This window comes from Halichoeres trimaculatus, unplaced genomic scaffold (genome assembly GCF_033239565.1).
Source record: "Halichoeres trimaculatus isolate MK-OKI-2021-1 unplaced genomic scaffold, fHalTri1.1 fHalTri1_scaffold_1, whole genome shotgun sequence".
NCBI lineage: Eukaryota > Metazoa > Chordata > Actinopteri > Labriformes > Labridae > Halichoeres > Halichoeres trimaculatus.
The window spans coordinates 28386699-28410514 of NW_027437179.1; the positions used below are offsets into that span (position 1 = coordinate 28386699).

General features: G+C 40.3%; 2 protein-coding genes across 2 annotated transcripts in view; both read right to left on the reverse strand.

Annotated features, from left to right (window-relative positions):
* The window catches only part of skib (v-ski avian sarcoma viral oncogene homolog b), a 33847-nt gene extending 21979 nt beyond the window's left edge, over positions 1-11868 (reverse strand). Inside the window, exon 1 of the mRNA XM_074675225.1 lies at positions 10614-11868. Within this exon, the coding sequence (XP_074531326.1) occupies positions 10614-11507 (894 nt within the window). The 5' untranslated portion in view covers positions 11508-11868. The remainder of the gene's footprint in view (positions 1-10613) is intronic.
* A 1953-nt stretch (positions 11869-13821) lies between these two features.
* On the reverse strand, positions 13822-23405 carry tmem51b (transmembrane protein 51b). The gene is made up of 3 exons (XM_074675237.1): positions 23074-23405; positions 15363-15792; positions 13822-15042 (listed from the first exon to the last, which is right to left on the reverse strand). The coding sequence occupies exons 2-3, from the start codon at positions 15776-15778 to the stop codon at positions 14589-14591; spliced, it is 870 nt and encodes a 289-aa protein (XP_074531338.1). The 5' UTR covers positions 15779-15792; positions 23074-23405; the 3' UTR covers positions 13822-14588.
* Between the last annotated feature and the right edge of the window lie 411 nt (positions 23406-23816).

The following is a 23816-nucleotide window of genomic DNA, read 5'->3' on the forward strand; positions in this document are numbered from 1 at the left end:
TGCACCTGCTAGCAACACAAAAGCCACTTCCTCCCACTGTGTCCGGCCAAGCCCCTTTATCCCATTTACTGCAGCCTGCAAGACAACAAAGGCAGAGAAATTAGGAAGCTGCGATGATGATAGGGCGACTAATCTCTTTGGAGGGACTCATTATATCAGCGGCGTGTACAGTTCAGCAGCTGAAAGGGGAGAATTAAATATGGACATGCAGAGATGGGCGTCTTTGTGGAAGATGAGTGCACCAACAATACCCGTCTATTACCTCTGGAATAATTCATACATTCCATATAGAACAGATGCCCCGACTGGACCATCATCTCTGCATTTGATTTTACTCTCTCAACTGACTCAGGGTCAAGCATGAATGATGATCTTCAAGGTTTGTTTGTTGTCACAGCCATGTTTTTCCTGTCATGTAATCTTCATATTTTCCCCTCCGCTGAGGGACATTGTCAGATGGTCAAAGGTCACTCGATCTGCTCTCAAACTCACACTCCTGTGCAGCAGATTAAATTGGTGGTGCCAAAAGAAGAGGTGATTACACAGCGTATGATGATAATCTGAAAAGCAGCTTGACGTTTTCCAAGATGATGTGTGTGTACACACTCCTCTCTTGACACTGGTGATACACTACTTAAGACACAGGGCTTATATTAGTCCCCTCATTATGGGATAAAGGGTGGGCCTGCTCTATTTCAGGACATGGCTGTCTGTGTCTGCATTTGTCGGCTGGCTGGAAATAAAGCCAGACGCTTGTCAACGCCACAAGTGCAGGGGAGGCGGGGGACCCTGCTGGGCAGCCGGCACACAGAGCACAGTGCGGGGCGACCCTGGGACTATTAGACACCTGCAAAAAAGGGGGAGTGGAGGGGTGAGGGCAGAGGTGTCCTCAGCATGTGAGCAACTGTAGCCCATCTGTACGCCTGTCTATATAAATGCACACCCTGCTGTACTGATGCAGAGAAAACGTTGAGGGAGAGGTGGGGCAACACTTAAGACAAAAGGGAGGCATTTTTGAAGGAGATGCTCCATATTCCATATTTGAATGTGATAATAAACAACACAAACAAGGTCAAAGGAATATCCACCTGACTGGTTGATGCTGTGGCAGCAAAGAACCGTGACGGACCTCGCGGTGACTGTAATTCTGAATAAATAACTTTCCCCCTGTCACTGCAACAGAGTCCACTAGGACAGCTGTGCTCAATTCATTTGATACGGGTGCCTGCTGACAATGCTGCGTTGCTCTGTCTCCGCAAGACAGCATGTTGAGTTGCTCTGAGGAGCACACAGGGGCTTGCCGCTTTTCACTAACGTTGAATGATTGTTCTGCTATACAAGCCAAAGCTTTGACCCCCAAGAAACCACGCTAAGAGAACTTCAGCCTGGCCTGGTGGGAGATTTGCTTCTGATGCAGCCTGGAACAAGGTGTCATTTATCAGTGAATGGATCAGTCATTGCACCAGTCTGATACTGTCATCAATCAGTCCTCTGGAAAAAGAAATGTTCAGAGACCATTTTTCAGCTTTCTGGTTCTGGTACGGATACAAATACTGATACAGACACAGGTATCAATACAGATACAGATTTGTATATGTTGGGCTAATTAGCTCGACATATTGCAGTATCAAACTTGCATCAGCCACCATACTTGCAGATACATTAATTGGAATATAATCCTTATATCATAACAGATATTGGAGCACTAAAGTGACTGTCAGAAATCAGTTTCTTTACCAATAATAGTTTGTTCAATCACTTATTTGTTTTTTTTTTCATTATGATGTGTGTTTGTTTTGGAAATGGAGATTGGATCAAAACAAATTTTCTTTGTTCAAGACAACTTTGTACTGGACACAACGCGCTTAGGCAAGGCACTCATCAGCACAGTTGCATAGCACCACAGTCCGAAACATGACATCAAGCAAACATTAGGGTAGCTGGCTATATGTAGCGCTATTGGTGACCCAGTGATCCAATGTACCTGTAGGATAATGTGACAAGTAAACACTGTCAGTTTGTATATAGTTTAGTAGCCGTCTATATTTAGCGCAGCCTGGTGCTTTAATACAAGTCTGTAATGTGTAATGTTGGTAGATCCTGGTTATGTTGTACCAGTCGTCTAAAAAGCAAAGCTAACATAACCTCACTCTTCATTTTATTGATAGACTCTCAAGTTTGGACAAACCACTGCAGCTTAGCCCCTGTGTTAGCCTTAGCTTGGACTGTATCACTCTCCTGTTGATCTTTCTTGCTCTTCTGTCCTTTTCCTGTCTGACAGTTATACTCCTGTGTCTACCACTACTACAAAATTAATCACAGAAATCATTTTCACAGATCTCTCTTCTCACTGCTAAACTTTGTCAGCCAGCATGGTGTTGTCATAGAGACCTAGACTTGCTGTTAATCAATCTGGTCCTGCTCGATCCAACCAGGAAGGTAAAGTAGGTTTTTGTAATAACCTGTAATACTGGCGCTGATAATCTCATTTTAAAATGTGGATTACAATCAGGCAGGGAGACTTTTGCAACTCCTCACAGCCCCTTTAATATAATTGAAGTCTCTGTACCAGATCTAATATCGCAAGCAAGAAATTTTCAGTGGAACATTTCTTTTTGGTTTAAAAAATACTCATCTTGATCATGTTACATTAAATTTTTGGATAAAATCTCCAAAGATTCATGAGCACATGAGCTATGTAATGGAACAAGCAAACAGGAGAGATTGAAAAATTGTGGATCCCACTCATTCTGTTCATTTAGCGTGCTCTTGAAATGGATGGTTATGAGGTCATCCTGAAAGTACTTTCTTTCTTTCGTTCTATCTATCTATCTATCTATCTATCTATCTATCTATCTATCTATCTATCTATCTATCTATCTATCTATCTATCTATCTATCTATCTATCTATCTATCTATCCATCCATCTATCTATCTATCTATCTATCTATCTATCTATCTATCTATCTATCTATCTATCTATCTATCTATCTATCTATCTATCTATCTATCTATCTATCTATCTAACTTCAGAGAGGACACTTTCAGCCCTCACAGCCCTGCAGCGTTACAGTGATACATGTGCGGCGTATGTAGGCCAGTCTGAATACAGTCTGATACAGCGTGTGCTCTCTACAGTGGAGGTGGAGATCTAAGTATAATGCAGTGTGAGGGGGAGTACAGTAGGAGATCTCAGCGGAGGAGAGCCTGTGTCTGTGCGTGTGTGTCTGTATATGCATGTGCGTGTGTGTTCTTCAGGGTCGAGGAGGTGTCAAACGGAGGAGGTGAATGATTGTGGCTCGGCAAAGGAGGTGTCAGACAAGGAGGTCTCTGTGATGGAGAGGGGAGGTTTACACGGTGCTGACCTGTGGGAGAGGTGTGTGTGTGTGCGTGTGTGTGTGGTGAGATGCAGAGTGGAGGAGGAGTTAAGGAAAAAAAAGCAGCAGCAGGAGGAGGAGGAGGAGTAACTTAGCAAGTCGCAGAGCGGAGGTCACAGTGAAAGAGGATGGGCACTACATGGAGGAGGGTGAGGTCTCTGTACTCTAAGAGGTCATTGCACTGTGCCGTCTGTGAGGAGATGTGTGTGTTTGTAAGTCTGTGTGTGTGTGTGTGTGTGTGTGTGTTCTGGCGCGCTTCTTTGAGCCCACCAGCCAGAGAGCACGAAGTTCTTATTTAGCACAGGAAGAGCAGCTCTGCTTAGCAACCACAGCCGCCCTCCAATCACAAGCTTACGGAGCAGACTCCAACAGAGGATGAGTCCTCTCTCAGAGTGCGTGGAGTCTGACTGAGGCCTCCAAATGTTGAGGTGCACGCCTTCCCACACACAAAATCATACATAAAAGAGGTCTGTAATGCAGACTAGTTCTCCAAAATTTAGCCAAAACCTACATTCATGTCCCTCTGTGTCTCCTCTGCTTCCCCGTCTTCTGAACCCATCTGAGAATTCAAAGTTAATCTAAACCATCCTAATCCAAATTTTTAATTATGCATATCCCAAAGCAAAGCATTCATGTGAAATCCCTTGAACATTTATACTCCTTTCTCTGTTCCCTGTGCAGCAACTTGGCAACGCACCAGTTGCAAGTGAACCAAAGGCACAACGGCAGCCCTGGATTGAGATCCACGAGCCATCGAAACAGGAGGCATGAACAAGATTTGGCCCGAATGCCGTCTGAACACTGAGCAGTCTGTTTGGTTTTAGCCGCGTGAGCTAATCCTTATGATAGCTTTGGAGGTGGTCGGTGGGCGGATTGTAGGCGAGAGCAGCATGCCGATTTGTCATATGGCACCAGCAGGGCCTGCTTCTGCTCTGGCTGGAGCTCCATTAGCACGTCGCCAATGTGGTCTAACAGTTCTGTAGCTTAGAGAGCTGAAGGTCATTACGGAGAGAGAGGGAGGGAGGGAGGGAAAATTTACAGGGATAAATTTTGCAAATCGCTCATGTCTCTAAAGTCTCATCAGAAAAGCTGATGATTTGGTTTGTGAGATGGCTCTGTTGGTTTCTGCTGTATATCTAATACATGCTCTAATTACAAAATTTCCACAGGGACTGGCTCTAAACTGTGATGATGCTTTAGGAGAGAGGAGAAAGTTTGTGTTTGTGAAGACTGTCCAAAAAAGATGACGATTACATGTGCACCGTGGTCTCGGCATTCCAGGGGTTATGCAGGATTATCAGAGTTTAAACCCGTCTCCCCCCCCCACCTCCCTGACTGCAGCAGCTTAGTGTAGCTCAGCCAGCAGCAGATGCAGACTCCAGGATTTCCTGTCTCTGCACCAGATGGGCCCGACTCTTAATCACAGGGCTCGAAATCAGGAGGTGATCGAGGAGGAATTGATGATGATTGTGGAATAACGCAAACCCCATACAGGCATCTGTTCTGCCACAAACAGACCGACCGACTGCAGTCTCATCTCCTCTCTTATCACATCATCATCATCTTCACTTATCAACACTTATCATCTTCCTCACTCTCCCAGCCAGTTATACAAGAAGTCTTTCACACGTTAAGGCTGTGCTGTGTCATTTGCAGACAAATGGGGCAAGAAGTGTCTGTATGAGATGATCAGAAATAGTGCGTGATGATACAGCACAGTATTTGTGATCAGATCAAGTCCATCCTTTAGTTTAATGATCCGTATAAAGTTATGAAAATGTTCTCTAATCAGGTAAATCAGTATCCTGTTAAACTGCCAATAAAGGGTCCAGTTAATGGGTTAAACTGTCCTTAAAACAGCTGTCCCAGGATCAGTAAATCCATGGCCCATGACATCTCCCAACTATCTCCTCACAGTTTCTTACTCTAAGAACTGTGAATCCTCTCAATAAAGACAAAAAGTCCCTCCAAAAGCTTTAAAATAAAGCATCTAACACTCATTAATCTATTTGAAGCTGTTTTGTGCATTTACAGAGGCATAAAAGGTAAACAACAGCTTTTTACTCATCCAGTTTTTCCTAACTACTTTTCTTAAAAGGGTTTTTTTGAAAAGTGAAACATCAATTTGTTTTTATATTCATTTGACAGGCACAGTTCAGCTACATTAAACATAAATACACCCTGCATGCTTGGCAACCTTTTACACACCACTGATGACTTTTCTCTTAAATGTTGTGAGTAAATATCTTCTCCAAGCAACAACAGCCCTCCCACACCAACAGCAGCGAAAAAAGAGAAAAATAATCAGAGGAAAACAGTGTTGTACACCTTTTTCTCTGCCTTTACAGTTTAATGATATGAGAGATTTTCTGGCCATACCTTGACTTTTATTCATGCACTTCAAACACATTGGACTTGTTTCGTATTTCTATGTGTTGTAGCTTCTTTCGCTTAAGTGAAGGATCTAATTCCTTAGATAATAGATCTAAAATAAATGGAAATCTCAGTTAACAGGCTTGACATGAAAAGTATTCGGTTATATTTTGGATATGTTATATAAAGCTTTGATAGAGGAAAAAAATGTTTGGACAATGCCTCGACCCAGAAACTGAAAAAAGCCCTAAAAAAATAAATTTGTTGCTGTGAGGTGAAAGGGCTCTGTGTGATACTTCTTTGTGAGATAAAACATCCCTGTGAATGTGTCATTTAAAAAATGACACATAAAATAATCATTGATGAGTGCAATGACCCTCTATTGGACAAACTCTTTTTTTTTTTTTAAATATAAAGAAAAAATAAATAAAATCTACCTCTCCCTGACATAATTACTTACTAAGAGCCATTGCAATGAGCAGCAGATGTTTGTGAGAGATTTTTTATGATAAGATCATATAATTGCAAAATGAGTCCGCTGAGGGTCAATAAAAAATAATCACCATCCCACTCTATCTCTATCAGGCATGCAGACACAACTGCTGCTCTCCAGCACCCAATCAGAAAACCAGTGACACGGTGAACCCAGGAGCGTGGATTTCCCACCCTAGGAGAGACTGGAGGTTACAAGCCTATCCACGCAGCTCCTAAAGAAACAAGGGGCTAACAAAGAGGAATGGCTGCACTTCACAACCTCTGAAAGGCCGGCGCTCAAACAAAGGAGGCGGCAGGTCTTTAGTACACATCACCCATGACAGAACCCCAGCTGACACTCTTTTAACATGGGGTCACCCCTGCCAGAATAGAGGCCACAACCCCTGGGAGCTTCTGAGACCCCTTTGCCTTGACACGCCAGCCCTGCTTTGGCCACAACGCTGTGGCCAGCAGTCACTGCATAGACAGGGTGATGGTCTTCAGGGGTGAGGAGAGAGGGGGGCTGGTCAGTTGGGAATTGGACGCTGAGTGGGGGTGCTCAAGACAACTGCTCTAAAAAAATAGGATTTTAGGGTGGAAAAAAAACAGAAAAGCCAAATTTCACACAAGAGACTACAAAGATATACATTTGCTGCATCAGGCTTAGGAATCCTAAACCAAATGTGACTGACTCTCTGTGAGTCTGGGTGGCGTGGATCTTATCTGACTGGGTCAACACTCTGCAGACAGGCCGTCAAAGACCAAAGAGATGCAGCATGTCAGCTTTCAGGGCTTCCCAGAGGTCAGCAGACAGATGGGAATGGAAATGAGCCGGCAGAGAGCTCATTTTAATCTGGCCCGCACAGCTGATCCAGTCATTACACTCGCCTGTTTACATGCAAACACACCAGTATACTCGCTTTGCTTAAAGTCACCCACATGCAGACGACCACACATTTACCTGACAGAGAAGGAAGTATATCACATCCGTTCACTATTAAGAAGAGCTACTTGTGTAAAACACACAACCCCTCACCTTGTGACACACACTTGATTAGTTTGCTCCAGGTTTGAGGCTAATTTCATCTAGCGAGGAGAACAAAGGGATGAGAAATGGCATAAATTGGCCTCAGTTGAATGGCTTTAATATCCATTCCATTAAGAAGGGTCTGCACCGTTCTCCACACCCCCAGTTTACTCTTCACTCAGTCAGATGATTGAACGCATTGCCCTCACTTCTTAGGGATTTTTTTTTCTTTGGTTAATACTCAAAAGTATTTGACTTTGAAGGGAAAAAAAGTTTTTGCAATTCAAATCCTCTTTCCTGAAGATTTTCATGCTAATCGGAAAAGTTAACATTTGAATTATTACACGCTAGGTTCAGCACAAAGGAACAAGTCATTTGAATTGGAGAGAAAATTCAAGTTTTCCTAAAAATTTGCATTTTTACCCCTATGTCAGCAAAATAATAATGTTGGATCTGGAATAGAGAGTAAGCATAAAAAAGTGGATGTTTTATTAAAATCATCCTGCAATGAGGGTTAGGTTTGTTATCTGCTCACTGTATAACCCTCCGTCCTTTATCAGACAGCCATCTGGCCAGTGGACTGGACACAAGGGCGTGTGATTGGACAGTGTGAAAAGAATGGGGGAAGGCTGGGTCAGTGTCTTTGGAGAAAGGTCAGGGGTCATGGCCCTTTGACAACACATGTCAAGGCCTGGCTCACACACACCCTGTGTCTCCTGAATGAGAGTCTGCAGCCTCCTCTCTGCAATCTGCCCTCATCTGCACATTAGGCACAGAGCTAAATGACCAAATGCTGGATCTGATGCGAAACAGACACAGTGGTTCACAGGCACCAATCCCTCCCCTGATATGGCTTCTGCTTTTGTGGGTGGGCTCCAAATTAAATATGACTCGTTATGTTTCATTCTCTACTTTCACAGCCTATAAATAAAAGGTCTGGAAGAATTCTAAATCTCCTCAGCAGACTGCAAATCAAAACTTTTCTCTAAAATAAACACATAAGTCTCAGTATTTATCATCTCAGTAGTTTTTTTCACCATGTTTAGAAGACGAGGTAGAAGTGTAGACAGATGATCCTGGCAGAAGAGGTAACTCTCTTATTAATAAAACACTCTGACATCAGAGGGAGGCTGAGGCTGGATGATAACATTGAGTTTTTGTTTCATGGGTAAGCCGAGCCAAGCCAATCCAGCCTTTGAGCCCCCGTCCATCCGGCCGGCCTTTCAGCAGCTTGGCCTGTCAGGCTGATGTATGGGAGAGCGCTGGTGTGCAGCTCCCTGAGGACCCGGCCTGTCTGCTAACTGGGACACGACTGACAGTGAACCACAGCAAACACACGCTGCCACCTCTGCCACGCCACCTCTGTGACGCTTATCCACACACACACACACGCTGAGACACTGTCAGCCTGGGCAGGATTCAACAATTTGAGATAATATATTTAACTCACAGGTGATACATCAAGATCTGCTGGCTGCTGTTGGGAGGGAAAGTAGCCACAGGTGCAACAAAAGACAAATTGGGAGTTGTGCTGTAGACGTGCTGCATTTAGGACAAACTCATAAATATTCATAAAGATGTTATAAAAATAATCGCACCTTGTCTGTTAATTCCGTGTCTAAGAACATAAAAGATCTGTTTCTAGGAACAAAGTCTTTCCAGATTTAATTTCTAAGGAAAGAGCAGAAAAGTTGTTCTGATATTAAAATATGTAACAGACGTGCTCCAGTACGCCTCAAAAGTATCAGATATCTGTAAATATGAGTATATACCTTAACTAATTAGCACTGAATAGAATAAGCTTGTTTCTTTGGAATGAAATTCAACACACTAGCCCAAAAAGCAAGATTCGTGTCCTGCCAGGAACATGTAGCCTAATGGCTGCCAACCATTACCATCATTTTAAAGCAAAAACAGGCGAGTTCTATTAATTTACCTCATGAAATTGACAAACAATAACAATTTATCTTATGTTTAGAATGTGATATTTATGCATAATAACAATTATTGTTCTCAAAAACTTGCCACTTAGGTGAAGTCTTAGGGTTGCTAGCTGCACTGCCAATAATGTTAGCTTATCTTGTTTCTATGTGCTACAATGGTGTCAAATTAGCATTCCTCTTTTTTTTTTCGGAGGCTTTTATTAGCAGTTACATTTTCTAAAAATGTCTCCTCTTCAACAAAACAAACTTATTAGGTATTTTATGGGGGCTTAACGACGACAAAAGCAGCTTCCTAAGAAAAATCGTTCCAAAGCTTTTACTCTTTTAAATCACATGAAGTTGTTTCTTAAAAACCTTTTTTGGAGAGTTGTTATTCATCTATTTTTTTTTATTTTTCATGCTTTCTTTTCTTTTTATGACTGACTGTCAAACTTGATAACAAATGAAAATCCTCGGTCACTCATTCTTTGAGTCAAATGCTAAAACATTAGCATTTCATCCGTTCAAAAGTTGCATACATGTATTGGACTAAAATTGGATAAGTTTGGTAACAGCCAAGCTATGAAACTTGGTATCAGAAAAGAAAAAAAAATGTTTTGGTAACATTTCTAGAGAGTATTCTGAGGTTTCCCTCTGAGACATCTCCTGGCTCCTGCTCCTCAGCCTGGAGCAGCACCATGGTGATGCACACAGAGATGTCCACTCATTAGCAGAGTCCCACACAACAGCTGCTCTGTGACGGAGGAACAGCCACCTCGTCTCCTGGCCCTTTGTCCATACCAAACATCTCTGACCTATGTGAGGAGCCTGGACGGCGACATACATAAACACACACCCACTCGCATCTCATCCTGTCCAGCCGCACATACACATACATTTCCATATCCCAAACCTCATTAAACTCTTATCCCCTACCCCACCTCCTTGCACCATAATAGGTTCCCCTGCCCCCTCTCCCCTCTACCACTAATAAAATATATCATCGGGACTCCATTTATCATAATGCTGATGCCCTTGGGTAACCCTGGGGGGGTTTGAGTGGGGAGTTTTGGCAGATAGGGGGATGCTCAGGATGTCAGCTGATGGTTAGAGGCTTTACTGTCACCTCTGTCAGACATATGAGGTGAGTGAGGTGTCACAGAGGTGTTCCACAGTGCAGGAAAGACACAAGAAGATGCGTTGTGACATGTGATTTGCATTCTAACTCAGTTGGAGATCATTAATAAGACTGGCACCCACGGAAAAAGATACAACTAATCAATCAAAAGTCAGCCTAATGAGAAGGAAGCCATCTCAATATGAATTTAAATGAATCTAGATGCTGTAGCAGGCCCCAGGCTGTGGAAATATCCACAAACATACCAGCTCAAAGACAACAGGAGGTGGTTATTAAGAGCAGGGTGAGAGATCAGACTTACTCTGCAGGATATACTGGACCTCTTGCTCGTCAGGTCATATTTTCCTTTTAACTCTTTAAGCAGCTGCTCCAGGTGACTCTTCTCCTCTTTCCCGGTGTAGTCCGGGTCTAAGAGCACATAAGCCCGCCAGTTGGCAGAGTCGAACCCCCAGTGGACAGTCCGGTTCTCCAGTCTCTTGTGACTGTGGACAACAAACTTGGGAGGTGGGAACATGAGTCTGCAGTCAAAGCACTGGATGCAGGCGGCACTCGGGCCGATGTACAGTTCCGGGACAAACAAGCCTTTACACCGGCCAAAACATTCATGGTAGACTTTGAAGCTCTTCTCTGTTCGCTCCAACTCCAGGGAGCCTAACTCCTTGTTGCAGTGAGGGGGGTACGTACCGCCGTAGATGAGGGCATTACAGAGGCGCTCAGCATCCGTCTGTGTGATCAGCCCGCAGGACGGAGCCGAGAAGGGCAGGATGCCCACCACTTTGAGGATCTCCAGCTGGTCCGCCGTGCACCTGGAGCAGTAGATGTGCAGGTCATCGCAAACAGAGTTGATCTGCTGAAGAGAGAAATCCCTCAGGACGCTGTTGAGGATCTGAGGAAGACATAGCCTCTTCTCTCCACCGACAACGAAACAGGAGATGGGCTCCCTCTCCAGCACCGTCTCGCACCTCTCCGTGGAACGGTCAGACGGGATGAAAAGTGGTCCGGACATAACCGGAGGTGTCTGAGCCGGCAGAGTGAGCATCATCTCTGTAGATTTGCCATCTTTACCGAAGAGCGAGTCTTGGTGCCACCGAGCGGAGAACGCTGCCGGTCCACCGAGAGAGCGCATGGAACTCAGATGAAACTGCTTCAGAGTTTGCTGAAGTCCGGGATGGGGCTGAAAGCTCGCGCCCTCCATGTTGCTGACGGTTACAGAAGCGATTTTAAAACTCAAAATGAAAGCTAAAATTGACTTATCGAGTCGGGCGTCCTCAGCATCCGGCTACACGCTCAATAACGCGCATTTCCATGTCACCGGAGAAGCTTCCCAGCGCGTCCATTCAGAAAACTGAAGGCTATTGAATCCACAAGGGCTGTTCCCGATAGAAGACCGGATTAAAGTCGACAACTACTTGACTCAAAAGTCGTATTATCCAACGCACAATCACCGGGTACCGTGAATCTATGCGCTCCTGCGGTTTTACGCACTCCTTATGCGCGCTCGAAATATGCCTCGTCTGCTCCGTCTGGCGTACTCTCTGTCTGTCTCCCCACTCACTCAATGTGTGAGCCTCTCTCTCTCTCTCTCTCTCTCTCTCTCTCTCTCTCTCTCTCTCTCTCTCTCTCTCTCTCTCTCTCTCTCTCTCTCTCTCGCCCTCACTGTTTGTTTGTGTCTGGTTCAGTCATTGAATCCCAGCCAGGAATGTGACTGACTCCCCGGGCTGGCTCTTCCGTCAGACAGCTGTTCCTCCCTCTGCTACATGGCAGCTGCACATTAAAAAAAAGAAAAAAAATCCCTCTGAGCTGAAAGGAGGGTGGGGCTTAGGAAAACATAGATGATATTGGAAATACAAAAATATACTTAAGCACTACAAGCATATGAGGCTTGTAGATCTGCATTTTTGTCTTTTTTCGGAAACTTTTGAAAGCATAAAACTTTTTTTTAAAGATCAACTTATTTAAGAAAGGATATTTTAAGACTTTGTAAACTTTTTGTAAAATGAAGGTCAAAGTGTTGAGACATTGAGAGCGCTAAATTTGTCCATTACCTCTCCAAATATTTACACACATTCAAGTCACTTTTATTCAAACATTTTTGTTCTATTATCTGAATATTCATTTCAGATAAATGTTTCATACTTAATCTGGCTTTAACTTGTCGAGTTCTTATGATTAAGGTCATATCGAATTACTCCCTCTTATAAAAAAAGATTTGAAGATGAGACTTCAGGTAATGATAGTTACAAAGTGTAAAAAATATTTTTTCAATGTTTTTTTTTTTTTTTTCTGATTTTACAGAAAGAAGAACGTACAGTCGAGGCACATTACTTAATACTTTTTCACCCAAGAAAAGAAACATTAGTTTAAAAAGGAATCAATTTTAAAATAAAATAAAATAAAATAAATAAATAATAGTTTGGTTTATTACGTTCAACTTAGCTGGGGTTTTTGTTCACATACAATAACAGAAAGTTTTTTCTACAGTTCCTCAGTTGTTATTAGTAATACGTCTCCCTTTTCATTATAACATCAATTTAATTCTTATTGGAAATCATAAATAAGGGCAAAGTATGAAGTTATTTCAAAAATATCAAAATAATAATATTCAAATAATACACAAGTATCTATAAGTACTCTATTCAAGTAATATTAAATATCACTATTAAAGTACTTCATACCATTGCTCCACCAATACGGTATACGTACCGGCCTATAAAATAAATAAGGAATTAGGAAAAAGAGATTAAAAAAGATTCGTTTATTTACTTAATATATCCCAACCTATTTTAAATCACACCATAAAAATTGTGTTAAAGTAATTTTCTTTATTTTACCAAGCAAACTTCCTGTTTTGAAGAACTAGTCACCGTCCAGCACTGAAATACAGCCGTGTGTGTTGCTTGTCCACCAGGGGGAGCTAAATACCAACCACTGAACATGAACCACGTGGGAATGTATGCAAAAGAAGAATGTTGGCCGTCAACTATAATGGCTTCATTTATGAATAAACAACAGCAATCAAGTGGAAACGTTATGACTAACTGATTTAACTTTTATCTTTCGTTTTTCGTTTATGTTTTTTTTTGTGTTTTGTTTGATGTTTTTTTATTGGAAGTCTGAATATGTGACAGCAGCTGGAAACAAGCAAAAATCTTGAAATGCGAAACACCAGCTTAACAGGAAGAAGTCATGGTAATTAATTTGCATCGTCCCTTTCAAATAAACTTTATATCTGCTGTAAGAACAGAGCAAACATCGTAAGAAGTATCTATGGATTTTAATAAGTGAAATTAAAAATGCGTTTCTTTCAAATAAATACACTTACAGTAAACTTTCATTATGAAGAAAAGTGTTTTTGTTAGTTCCAGTGGAAACACCAGGTACAGGGCGAGTTAGAAAAAGTTATTTGGGTGGCACAACATCCAAAATGAAGAAAGAAAATACCATTCTGAATGTAATAGAAAACATTTATTTACTTCTTTTATGCAAATATTACATCTTAGTTTAAACATGAAAAATTTAAATTTAATGACAGAATATTCATCGTGTTACTCCTGGTTTTCTGTTTTTAATTGTAAGCCACAGTGGATCAGACAGTTTACAGTATGTAAGAGTTCACAGTTGACGTCTTATACAGATGCCATTTTATTTTCAAGAACCAGGCTGTGTAAAACAGTAATTTAAAAAAACTAACAGCAAATGCTCCAGCGTTTGGCAGTGCATTTTTTTTTAATAACAAAAGTTACAAATCATAAAATGTATTTCTATTTAAAGTCACTGTATGATACTCTATACCGTTAAAAAAAATCCCTTGTGTTATTGGTTTCCCTACTCCCCTTTCAATTACATCATATGGTTTAAATTTTTCAAACTTCAGCACAATTTAGAAACATTGTAATGCAGCTAAAAGCAATGAAAAATATATGAGCTATCCATTATTACAACTGTCTATAATAGAAATGTGAAATGCTGTCCTGTGTTGTATAAAGTTAATTCATGATGTTTAATACAAAATCTCAACTCTAACAGCTGATCCTTTCACTCGGACTTCAAATGCTTTACAACAGAATAAATACGTCTGTCACAAGCCTCAGGGATAATGATCGAGAGATCCACTCCAGAGGTGCTCCTGTTCCAGTGGTGTCTGTGTGGCCTCCATCATGCAGCTCACAGCCACATTTAACCTACCTAATACCAGCCCTGAAAGTGGTGTTATCATTAGTCCGTTTAACACAGAGATATTTTTATTTATCTGGAGCAAGGCATCAAGTGGGAGACTCTACCCTAACTCTGGCATCTTGTTTTCGTACTGTGGTGGAGGAGTGATGGGTTCAATGGTCACTGGATTCTGTGTGGGGCTGCGGATTTGGAGACGGAAGTCCTTCAGGTGCAACTTGTCTGACTTGATCCTCCTCACTCGGAGGGGCCGCAGTAGACGGCTGGCCCGGCTGCTACTCCGGGTGGGCAGGCTGGGGTTTGGTGTTAGGGCACGGTGCTCAGGCTGGGGTTCTGCGGCCGGTTGAGCAGGTTCTGGTGTGGAATCGTTGAGTGGGGTCCCCTCAGTGGGGTTGTTGGTGGGCTCTGCTCCCTCATTTTCCACTGCCGCTATGATGTCCTCGTAGGATGGCAGCTGGGAGGTGCTTTGGCGAAGGTTGCTCTGGCGGACGGGGTAGTTTTCACTACCTACTACTTCCTCATAGCTTGGTACGTTGAATGTGGATGGGTCTGGAGCCCTAAAAAAGTTGCAAGATGAGAAATTAATAATACTCAGGGGTAAGTTATTATTATTATTATTGTTATTTTTATTACAATTATTGTTTTAAACATTTAGAGACTTGTTTCTGCTCTCCTGTTTACATTCAAGTCCAACATTATCTCTCCTATTTTAGTCGGATGCAGAAAAAAAATCTGGCTTTTTTCAGCAGCTAAATGAGCCACCAAAAAGATAAAATGACACAACAAAACTATCTGTCCAAGAAATTTAAGAATATTCAAAGTTCAAGTAATACTGGAAGCTGATTTGATGTAATAAGATATAAAAAGTTTTTCGCACTCTTCCTGCTGCCCTGCCACATGGTCCATGAAGGCTTCTGTAGCTCCAGCTGGCTGGGTACTTATGTTTCTTACTCTCCTCTTGTTCCTTACACCAAGACAAATGGATAACAGCAACATGGCCGCCCCAACTCCAACCAGCACCATAGCCACTGATGAAGACTTTGTTCGGTCTTTCTCCTCCTCGTCATCATCTTCATTAGCAGGCACGGTGGAGTTGCCAGATGACGTGGAGGAGCCGCCTGGTGCCTCTCCATCCATTGGGATCACGGTCCACACAATCATGACAACACCAAGGGCGATGAGCCCCACTCCAAGAGCGCACAGGGCATAGTGAGCGCCTGATCCAGTACTCTCTGCTCTGGGGGATCTGTTGGAGCGGTTGTTTTCGCCACATAAACCCCGACTGGAACACATCCTTGTTGGATAAACTGCAACAGAGAGACCAATAGAGAGAGTGATGAGGAGGAGACAGCACAGCTTCATCACTGTAATGATCCAAAATGATTAAAGGAGTCATGAGGTTATGTAATCAAGCACACCCACATCACTTCACCAGCTGCTTTCAACATGTGCTGAACACCTTCCCCCTTTCTGTCTTTTTTATAAACACTTCAATAAAAGGAGATTTTTGTGAATTTCACCTGAATGCATTTTTAATAATGCTCCCTAGATTAAGATCATTAGGGGACAGCTTTGCTTTACCTTTCAGTTCCATTAAACAACAGTGTCCCCTTCAGAAAATAAAATCTTCCACCTCCCAAATATAGTTTAGCTTCTAGCTTTCAAAAAGCATATGCTTGGCATTTCTTAGTTCAGTTTAGTTCAGTTTGGTTCTCCTATCCTCCCCTTTTAATATGTCATTGTCTTTAATGTCTCTTGAAAGTGATGAAACTGAAATGTAATTTCCCCGCAGGGATCAATAAAGGATTTCTAATTTCTGATTTTATGTATTCATCCTGTTTACATTTAGTTGTCGGACACCACGTGATCAAAGTAACATCAAATAACTACAAAACTATGCCGTTTTTATGGGGTGTTTTCTCTTTATCTTTCTTCTGTCGCTGGAAACAAATGTGTGTGTAGCAGTGAATTGATGAGTTACTTAATTGTTTGTGAACCCTTGAAACAAAACTAAGTGCGGACTTTATCTTTAAAATCAGAAAGAAAAAAACGCAGCAAGAGAACAAGTTATCCAGAGAACATGAAGTGTAGAGAGCAAACAAGTAATAAGACAACAACAAGTGCTGTGGTAGGTCTACACATGTCTTAACATGACAGACATGCCCCGAGAGGCAGTATCACCGAGAGGAATGACTCACACTCAAAGACAGGAGTGTATATATGTATATATAGAATTATATATATATATATGTTTGTATTTTGATAAATTGGTATATGTATATGTATATGTTTTTATTTTGATAAATTTCTGTCTTTAATTGGCTCAAATTTGGGTTTAAAAACATAATTTCAATGTGAAACTCCTAACTCCCATTCAAAATGGTATAACGTAGGAAAATCTCAGAGAAAGAAACAGTCTGAATTAAAGCACTTCTTGTTGGATGATTTTCTGTTTTTTTGACAATTGGTCAAAAATGTTGTTGCCATATATGTTTGTTAATATGTATGTGTATGTTTGTGTGTGTGCACGCGTGTGTGTTCTTTCTGCGCAATAAAATGGGTGAAAAGTTGTGAGAAAATCCAAATTTTTGTCACAAAGGACTCGTGCCAATTATCATAGTTGTAAAGCTTAGAAAGTATCTCACTTTAAATTTGTTACCTTGATTTAGCTGTGTCAACACCTAAGGGTCTGGGAAGGTTAAAAACAAAGAAGTCTGTTAACAGTTAAAAAATAAAAATGAAAATAAAACATAACACTATGTCTTGCAAGGTCCAACATTGTTATTGTCTTTGACTCAACGTTGGATTCTCATAAACCTGCAGTGTGCAGGAACACACATTTTGGAATGACATAATTCTCCTGGCACTCATCTACCAGGTGTTCACCAGACAGCACTAAAATTAAATAACTTTACAATGTCCACTGCAAATAATAGCTCAAAGCATTCAAGTCAAAAAAATGGACAGAAACCAGACACAACTATTTTACTTTTTAAAGTTGGGATGTGTGACATGATGATGTTAGATTTGTAACGTGTTAAAGATCTGAAAATTCAGAGAGATCTCAGTTTTGCCACATTCTGTTGTCATGTGTTGAAGTTCTACACTTGCACACTTGGATGCATGTTGCCATAATGAAGAGTGCACAGACACAGCGCTCCGATGCAGATCACTAGCTGAACAACAGGCATGTCTGCCACAATGGATAAATCTACTAACATATGAAGCTGTGCAAGCCGAGTATAAAATACTATATTTTTAAAGTTGTCCTATTGCTTCTCAGTGGTGTGTGCTAAACAAGAAAAGGTTAATTAGAAGAGCAGGAGACTTTTCTCTGTTACACCATGGACTATAATACATTGACATAGTTCACGTGACATTGCCCATCTGTTTATAAAGGAAAGTTTTGAAGCCTATTGTTGTTGTAAGCTATACTGGACATGTTGAACTCAACCAACTTCAGTTGATGAGTGAGGTGAGGAGATGGAGTGTGAGGCAGACTGAGTCCCTTCTGCTTGTCACTAAGGTCAGCTGTGCCTTACTTTGGCTATAAATTTCAGTTTAGTTAGTTCTGGCAGACATTACCCATGCAGAGAGCAGTGGTCAGCGAGAGGTGACTGAACCACTGCAGACGATTTAGCAAGCATGTAAACCATTCTGTGCAGTTTGACTCTGTGTGGTTTTGTAGATGTTTAGGTTCAGGTCTGATAAGTTGATGATTTCTTTTTCTTTTTTCAGTAAGAATCAGACTAACTTTTTCTGTTTCCAACAATGCCATGTAATTTATGCAGAACGTACCAGACATTTGTCATTGAAATCAGTAGATACACACAGAGTCAGATTGTAATTCTGCCATAAAAAGTCATTACATTCAAGGTTTGGCATGTTGCCCAAACCTAATCTAAGAATTGTTTAGTTGTCATATCTTTTTCTTTACATTTGCACATTCTTGGTTGTCATTGCAAGGCATATTTAAAAATTCAGTCCTGTGTTACACCAAACAGAGAAAACCGATCAGTTATTATTGTAGAAAAAATTAAAATCTGCTCTCTGTTTGGTGCTATAGTCCAAAGAAAAGTTGATCACAGAGTCAAGCGGTGCTGACCGATACAGCAAGGTAGTTTTCTTTTATGACTGAAAGGATCATGAATTTAAAAATGACACCCTGCTGCACAAGAGCTGATTAATTAGTCCAACCTTTTGTACAAAGTACACCCTGCTGTTATGCTTATGTCACCTTGTTCTGACACTGTGATGGGATGGGCAGGGAGGCTGAAATGACTTTAATATACTGCAAGGGCAATGAAAGGAAGCCTTATCATGACTTAGAGGAACTGGGACGACTGATGATAAGCTGATATAGTCTGTGGAACGTCTTATTGATACATACTGTAAAACAAATAAGGCATATGTGGGTTGTTTTTTTTTTTTGTCCAAATATTCGAGGGGTGCTCACTTTTTATTTTGTATGTTAAATTTGTTGTTGTTTGCAAGCTACCTCTATCCTTACTTAGCTGTGTTAAATACTTTTAACTGATTGGTCAAAAATTCTTTACAATGATTATTTGTTTTCACTAAAATGAGCAATGTCAGAGACATCAAATCACTAAATTCATGTTAAATCAATCCAAGGAAAAATTTGGCAAAATTTGCTTCTACTTGTTGACAAAATAGACCATTGGCAAGGTATAACCTTTGGTTTCTATTGGCATCATATTGGTCAACAATGCAGCTAGTTTTGGTAAGCATACTAATTTGGTGAGCTAAAAATCACGGGTTTTCCATGCGCCAACCTTCTAACTTGGCAGTTTAGAAGATATTAAGATGACAAGTTTACCCAATCAGAAGCAGAGCTCGGCTGACTGACAGGCAGGGGCCCTATTGCTGTTAGAGTGAAGGCTCAAAGTCGGCCTTATTTCCAATATTGTCCTTGCCTGCGATTTGCTTCAAAACTCTGTTTCAGAAACAGACAGGTGATGTCATGGAGGCTGTCTATTTATTACAGGATTAGTCTATGATGTTTTAATACTGGATCCTGTCCTGTAATCCTAGAAACAGAGTAACTTATTACTACACAGATACTTAAATCATGAGTGATGAGCAGCAGAGTTTAAGTGGTGACATTTGGCAGGAAGGAGAGCTGCATAAGGAAAAGAGTTAAAATTTATAAACTTACAGGAGACTTGCTCATCTTAACCGTCAATGAAAATATTAAACGTAATGAGAACAATAACAAATCAGCTGGCTAATGTTAGACCGTGTTCAGATCAATGTCAAGAATGCATTGCATCGGAATCAATGATACTTCTTTGTTTTTGGTAAACAAAGATCAATAAACACCGATATAACAATCTTTTCATGGATGTATTTGCCAACATGTTTGTGTCTTTCGATAGAAGCTGAGATCACCCTTTCAGAATTCTTCTTTTTACAAACAACTCCGTACTATACATTATCCCTTACATATACTTTAGAAATACTGCTTCACAACATGTTGCTGCCTACTAAAAATTTGGAAAATGTTGTATGTTTTATTTCTGTGAATATAAAACAGATTAATAACTAACTTTAAATCTTTAAATTGTGTTCAATACTCTAAAAAGTTGCAAGAAATTTTGAAAATAACTTTTCAAAACTTTCTTTCAGTTGTTCAAAGAGGAGCAAGTGTGAATGTCACATAAATTTTGTAAACCCAGATATGAACTTGAGTGCTTTATTGTCTTGCTTGTTGGCGATCATCAAAAACTGTTTTTGCCAAAATAACACCTTCACATTTTACTCAGAGTCTGGGGTAGGAGAGAGAATTGGCCAGAGATGGCAAGTTACAAAGTAAAAAACTTTGTTACTGTACTTGAGTAGATTTTTCAGGTACTGTGTACTTTTAGAAGTATTTATTTCTGTCACGGCTTTTTACTTTTACTCAATTACATTTTCAACATAAATATCAGTACTTTCTACCCCTTACATTTCAGCAAAAGGCTTGTTACTTTATATATAAACCCTGGGCCTATAAATTTTTTGTTTTTTGGCGCCACAACATCAGTGCCAGAGCAGGTCTGCCACACTGCCCACACATGTTACACCAGTAACCTTCGAGCAGCTGCACGAAATGGAAAGTGAGGGTCCCACACAGTCACAGTAGCAGCACCCATGGCCTTATTTAAAAGAGCTTTTTGATTTTGTTGGTGCTAAAAACAACTCCTGGAGTTGCACCTTGTGCAAACCAAAACTCCAGGAAGTTTTGGTGTTCAAGAACAGTCCATCAAGTACATTAGGACACGAGGCAGGTAGTGTTTGTTCAAACAATAACATTGCTAAAGTAGATTTCATATAAACTATCCTGTGTTTAAGTCACTGAATCATGCAATAGGAATACTTTTTACTTTTAAAAAATACTTTTGTGTACACTTCAGAGCCTGTACTTTTTACTTTTACAGTAGACATTTCGATAAGAACTTGAAACTTTTACTCAAGCGTTTTTTTCACATAGGTATTTTACTTCTACTCAAGTAAGGAATCCAGGTACTTTTGCCATCTCTGGTATTGGCAAGAACCTGACAATACACATCACGATACGAAGCTAGGAAACATTGTCAAACTTTGCAGGAAGATTGTTGGCATAGACTTGAATGATCTTAACCGTGTTTTTCAAGTAAGAGCTGCTAAGAAGGCAAAAATGATCCTGGAGGACCCACGGCACCCCCTGCATGCAGAGTTGGAGGCTCTTACCGACAGGGAGGACATTGGCTTATGTAAGGAAGGCAAAATGCAATAGATCAGCATTTGTTCCATCAGCTGTTAGTTTTTAAAATAAGTTTATAGACATTTTTGATAATTATTGCGTAAATTATGTTTGTTGGGCGGGCCCTTTATGTAATATAGACTATACAGACAAATGCTGCCTTTCGCATTCGCTGCATATTGTTCTTAACTATACAGTGTTGGTTTCATCTATTTATTCTTACTTTTTAACTGTCCATGATGTAATCCATGAGTTAGTCAGACTAACCTATACATGTATGTTTTTTTCTTGTTTGTTTGCTTGTTTCTGTTGATGTATGTTCTACGGCTGCAAAACAAATTGCCCCTTTGGAACAATAAAGATTTTCTAATCTAAAAAAAATACTTGGGTCACAATACAACAATATCACAATATCACAATGTTGTGATTTATTGTGATATTCTACACAGTTAACTGTTTGAAAACAACTTTTCTATTTTGTAGTGGTTAGAATAATAAAAGTAAGATGCAGTGTTTCAAACATACACTTAACTTGAAAACATAAATCATGTCAAGTTTGTCACTTAAACTAATGTGACATTAAACTAATGTTGCAAAAAACTGTTGGGTGAATTTTGTTGAGACATGGTCAAAATTGTTGAGACATGGTCGGCCGTCCCTTGGTGACCAATGTTACTCATAAAAAATCTAATATTGTGCAAAACATGACTATGATTATTATTTTGTCAGTCTATAAAACTGTAAAAATTAAACTTAAAATGATTTTAAACCAACTGACCGAAGAATAGAGAGAAAACATTGATGTTTACGACATCAAAACCCACATCATCAAGTTTAGGAGTAAAGGATTTAAAAATATATTTTAAGATTATATCTTGTACACAGTTTATGGGCAACATACAGCGGAGTAGCTCTTTGGCACCATCTAACTCACTTAAAATATGTTTGTATTTTTTTTTAATATCGCTATTCAGAGTTCAAATATCAATATGTTATCATAGGCCAAAGTATCGAGATATGTTGCCTTATCTATATTTTTCCCACCTCTAGCCTGGGGTGACTACACAATTTAATTGTTTTGTATTGTAAAACTGATCTGCCAAAAATATATTTGTAATATTTTGTAATATTTCATCTCATATGCACATGCATAGATGTTACTAAATAAACATGAAGTAATCATCCAAGTGCCAGATCAATCACTGGTCTGAGATGGCCCCAGGGATGCACAAAGGACAAAACAGCTGGATTATATTTACTCCACTAAGTGTTAACACATTTCTGTGTCTGGCCATATTACCTGACTTAGTAGCTAACACACACTCACTATATGATCTGAAGGTGACAGGTGATCAAATACTCTTTATCAACTATCATTTTGCTAAAATATGGAGACAGTTTTGTGTCATATCTAATGACTGCTTCTCCCCTGTACATCAAGACAAATATGATCCGCATGTTGCTGCTGGACGGTGTGACATGGGTGTGTCCTGTTAAACATCAGTGTACCTCTCACACTAACCAAAGCGGTCTCTCCTGTTATGATCGGGAGGTTAATTGCTGTTTCGGCCAGTCTGCTGTGAGGTGTATGATACCTATCATGAATGGCTAGACTGGTAAATGGTGTTGGAAGTGTTAAAAACGTGGTTGAATGTTTCTGTCCTTGAGCAGGTCTCTGCTTGTAAAATAGGGGGCAGACCCACCTTGTTCCTCAAGTGAAAAACAAATTTTTTGGAACAAACAGACCATCAAGCAGCTCAAACTGAGAAATTTACAACACCAAGCTTCATCAAAGTGAAACCATTCTCAGCGTTTGGTGGTTAAAGTGATCTGAAAGAGGCCTCACCTTTACGCCGCTCAGTGTCCAAGGACTTCCCTCTTCATCGGGGAGTTACCTGAATCACGCAGGTGTTTTCAGGAAGATCAAAAGACGAACGAGACATAAACGTCCAACCTGCACGTGCCCTGTTCCACCGAGATTTCCGTTGCGAGGCACGAGGGGAGCGGATATTTTAAAATTATTTTTTTGCTCTTAAGATTAAAAAGTTTGTACAGGAGTTTTGCTCAAACTCTGGTCGTAGTGTAAGCTCCTCTCTCCCGGGTTGTAAAGTGTGTTTGACCTGTTTCCGCTCGGTCCTAGCGCTGCCCGGATACAACTCCTCTGAGGGGACAAATTAGTGGGACAAAGACATTACCGGAAATAGTTTGGCAAAATAAGTTTCAATGGTGTAGAATATAGAGACAGAAATAAAAATGATAAAAGTAAAAAAATAAAGATCAAAAAAGATTTAAAATAGAATTAAAAAAAAAAAAAATCAAAAGGCACAGGAGCTACTGAGAGCTGCTTGATTTCTTTCAACCAAGTCTGTATCCATGTTCAGTAAATGTAGTTGCTTAATTGTAACTCACAGCTTTTAGTTTTTTTTAATTATTTTTCTTTTTCTTTACTTAAAAATCAGCGTGAAATATCAAGCAAAGCATGGTTGTAAAATACAAATATGAGCATACATTTTTATGGCAATAAACCAAACTTGACTTTCTGACTAAGATTTAATTGTTGGGCAAAATTTTGGGGTAAAAAAAAAAAAA

Excerpts from the sequence above, each read along its gene's own strand:
- tmem51b (XM_074675237.1), bottom strand. The coding sequence starts at position 15,778 with ATGTGTTCCAGTCGGGGTTTATGTGGCGAAAACAACCGCTCCAACAGA. Across the intron at positions 15,043-15,362 it reads GTGGCAGGGCAGCAGGAAGA|GGCTCCAGACCCATCCACAT; the intron begins GTGCGAAAAACT and ends CAACTTTTTTAG.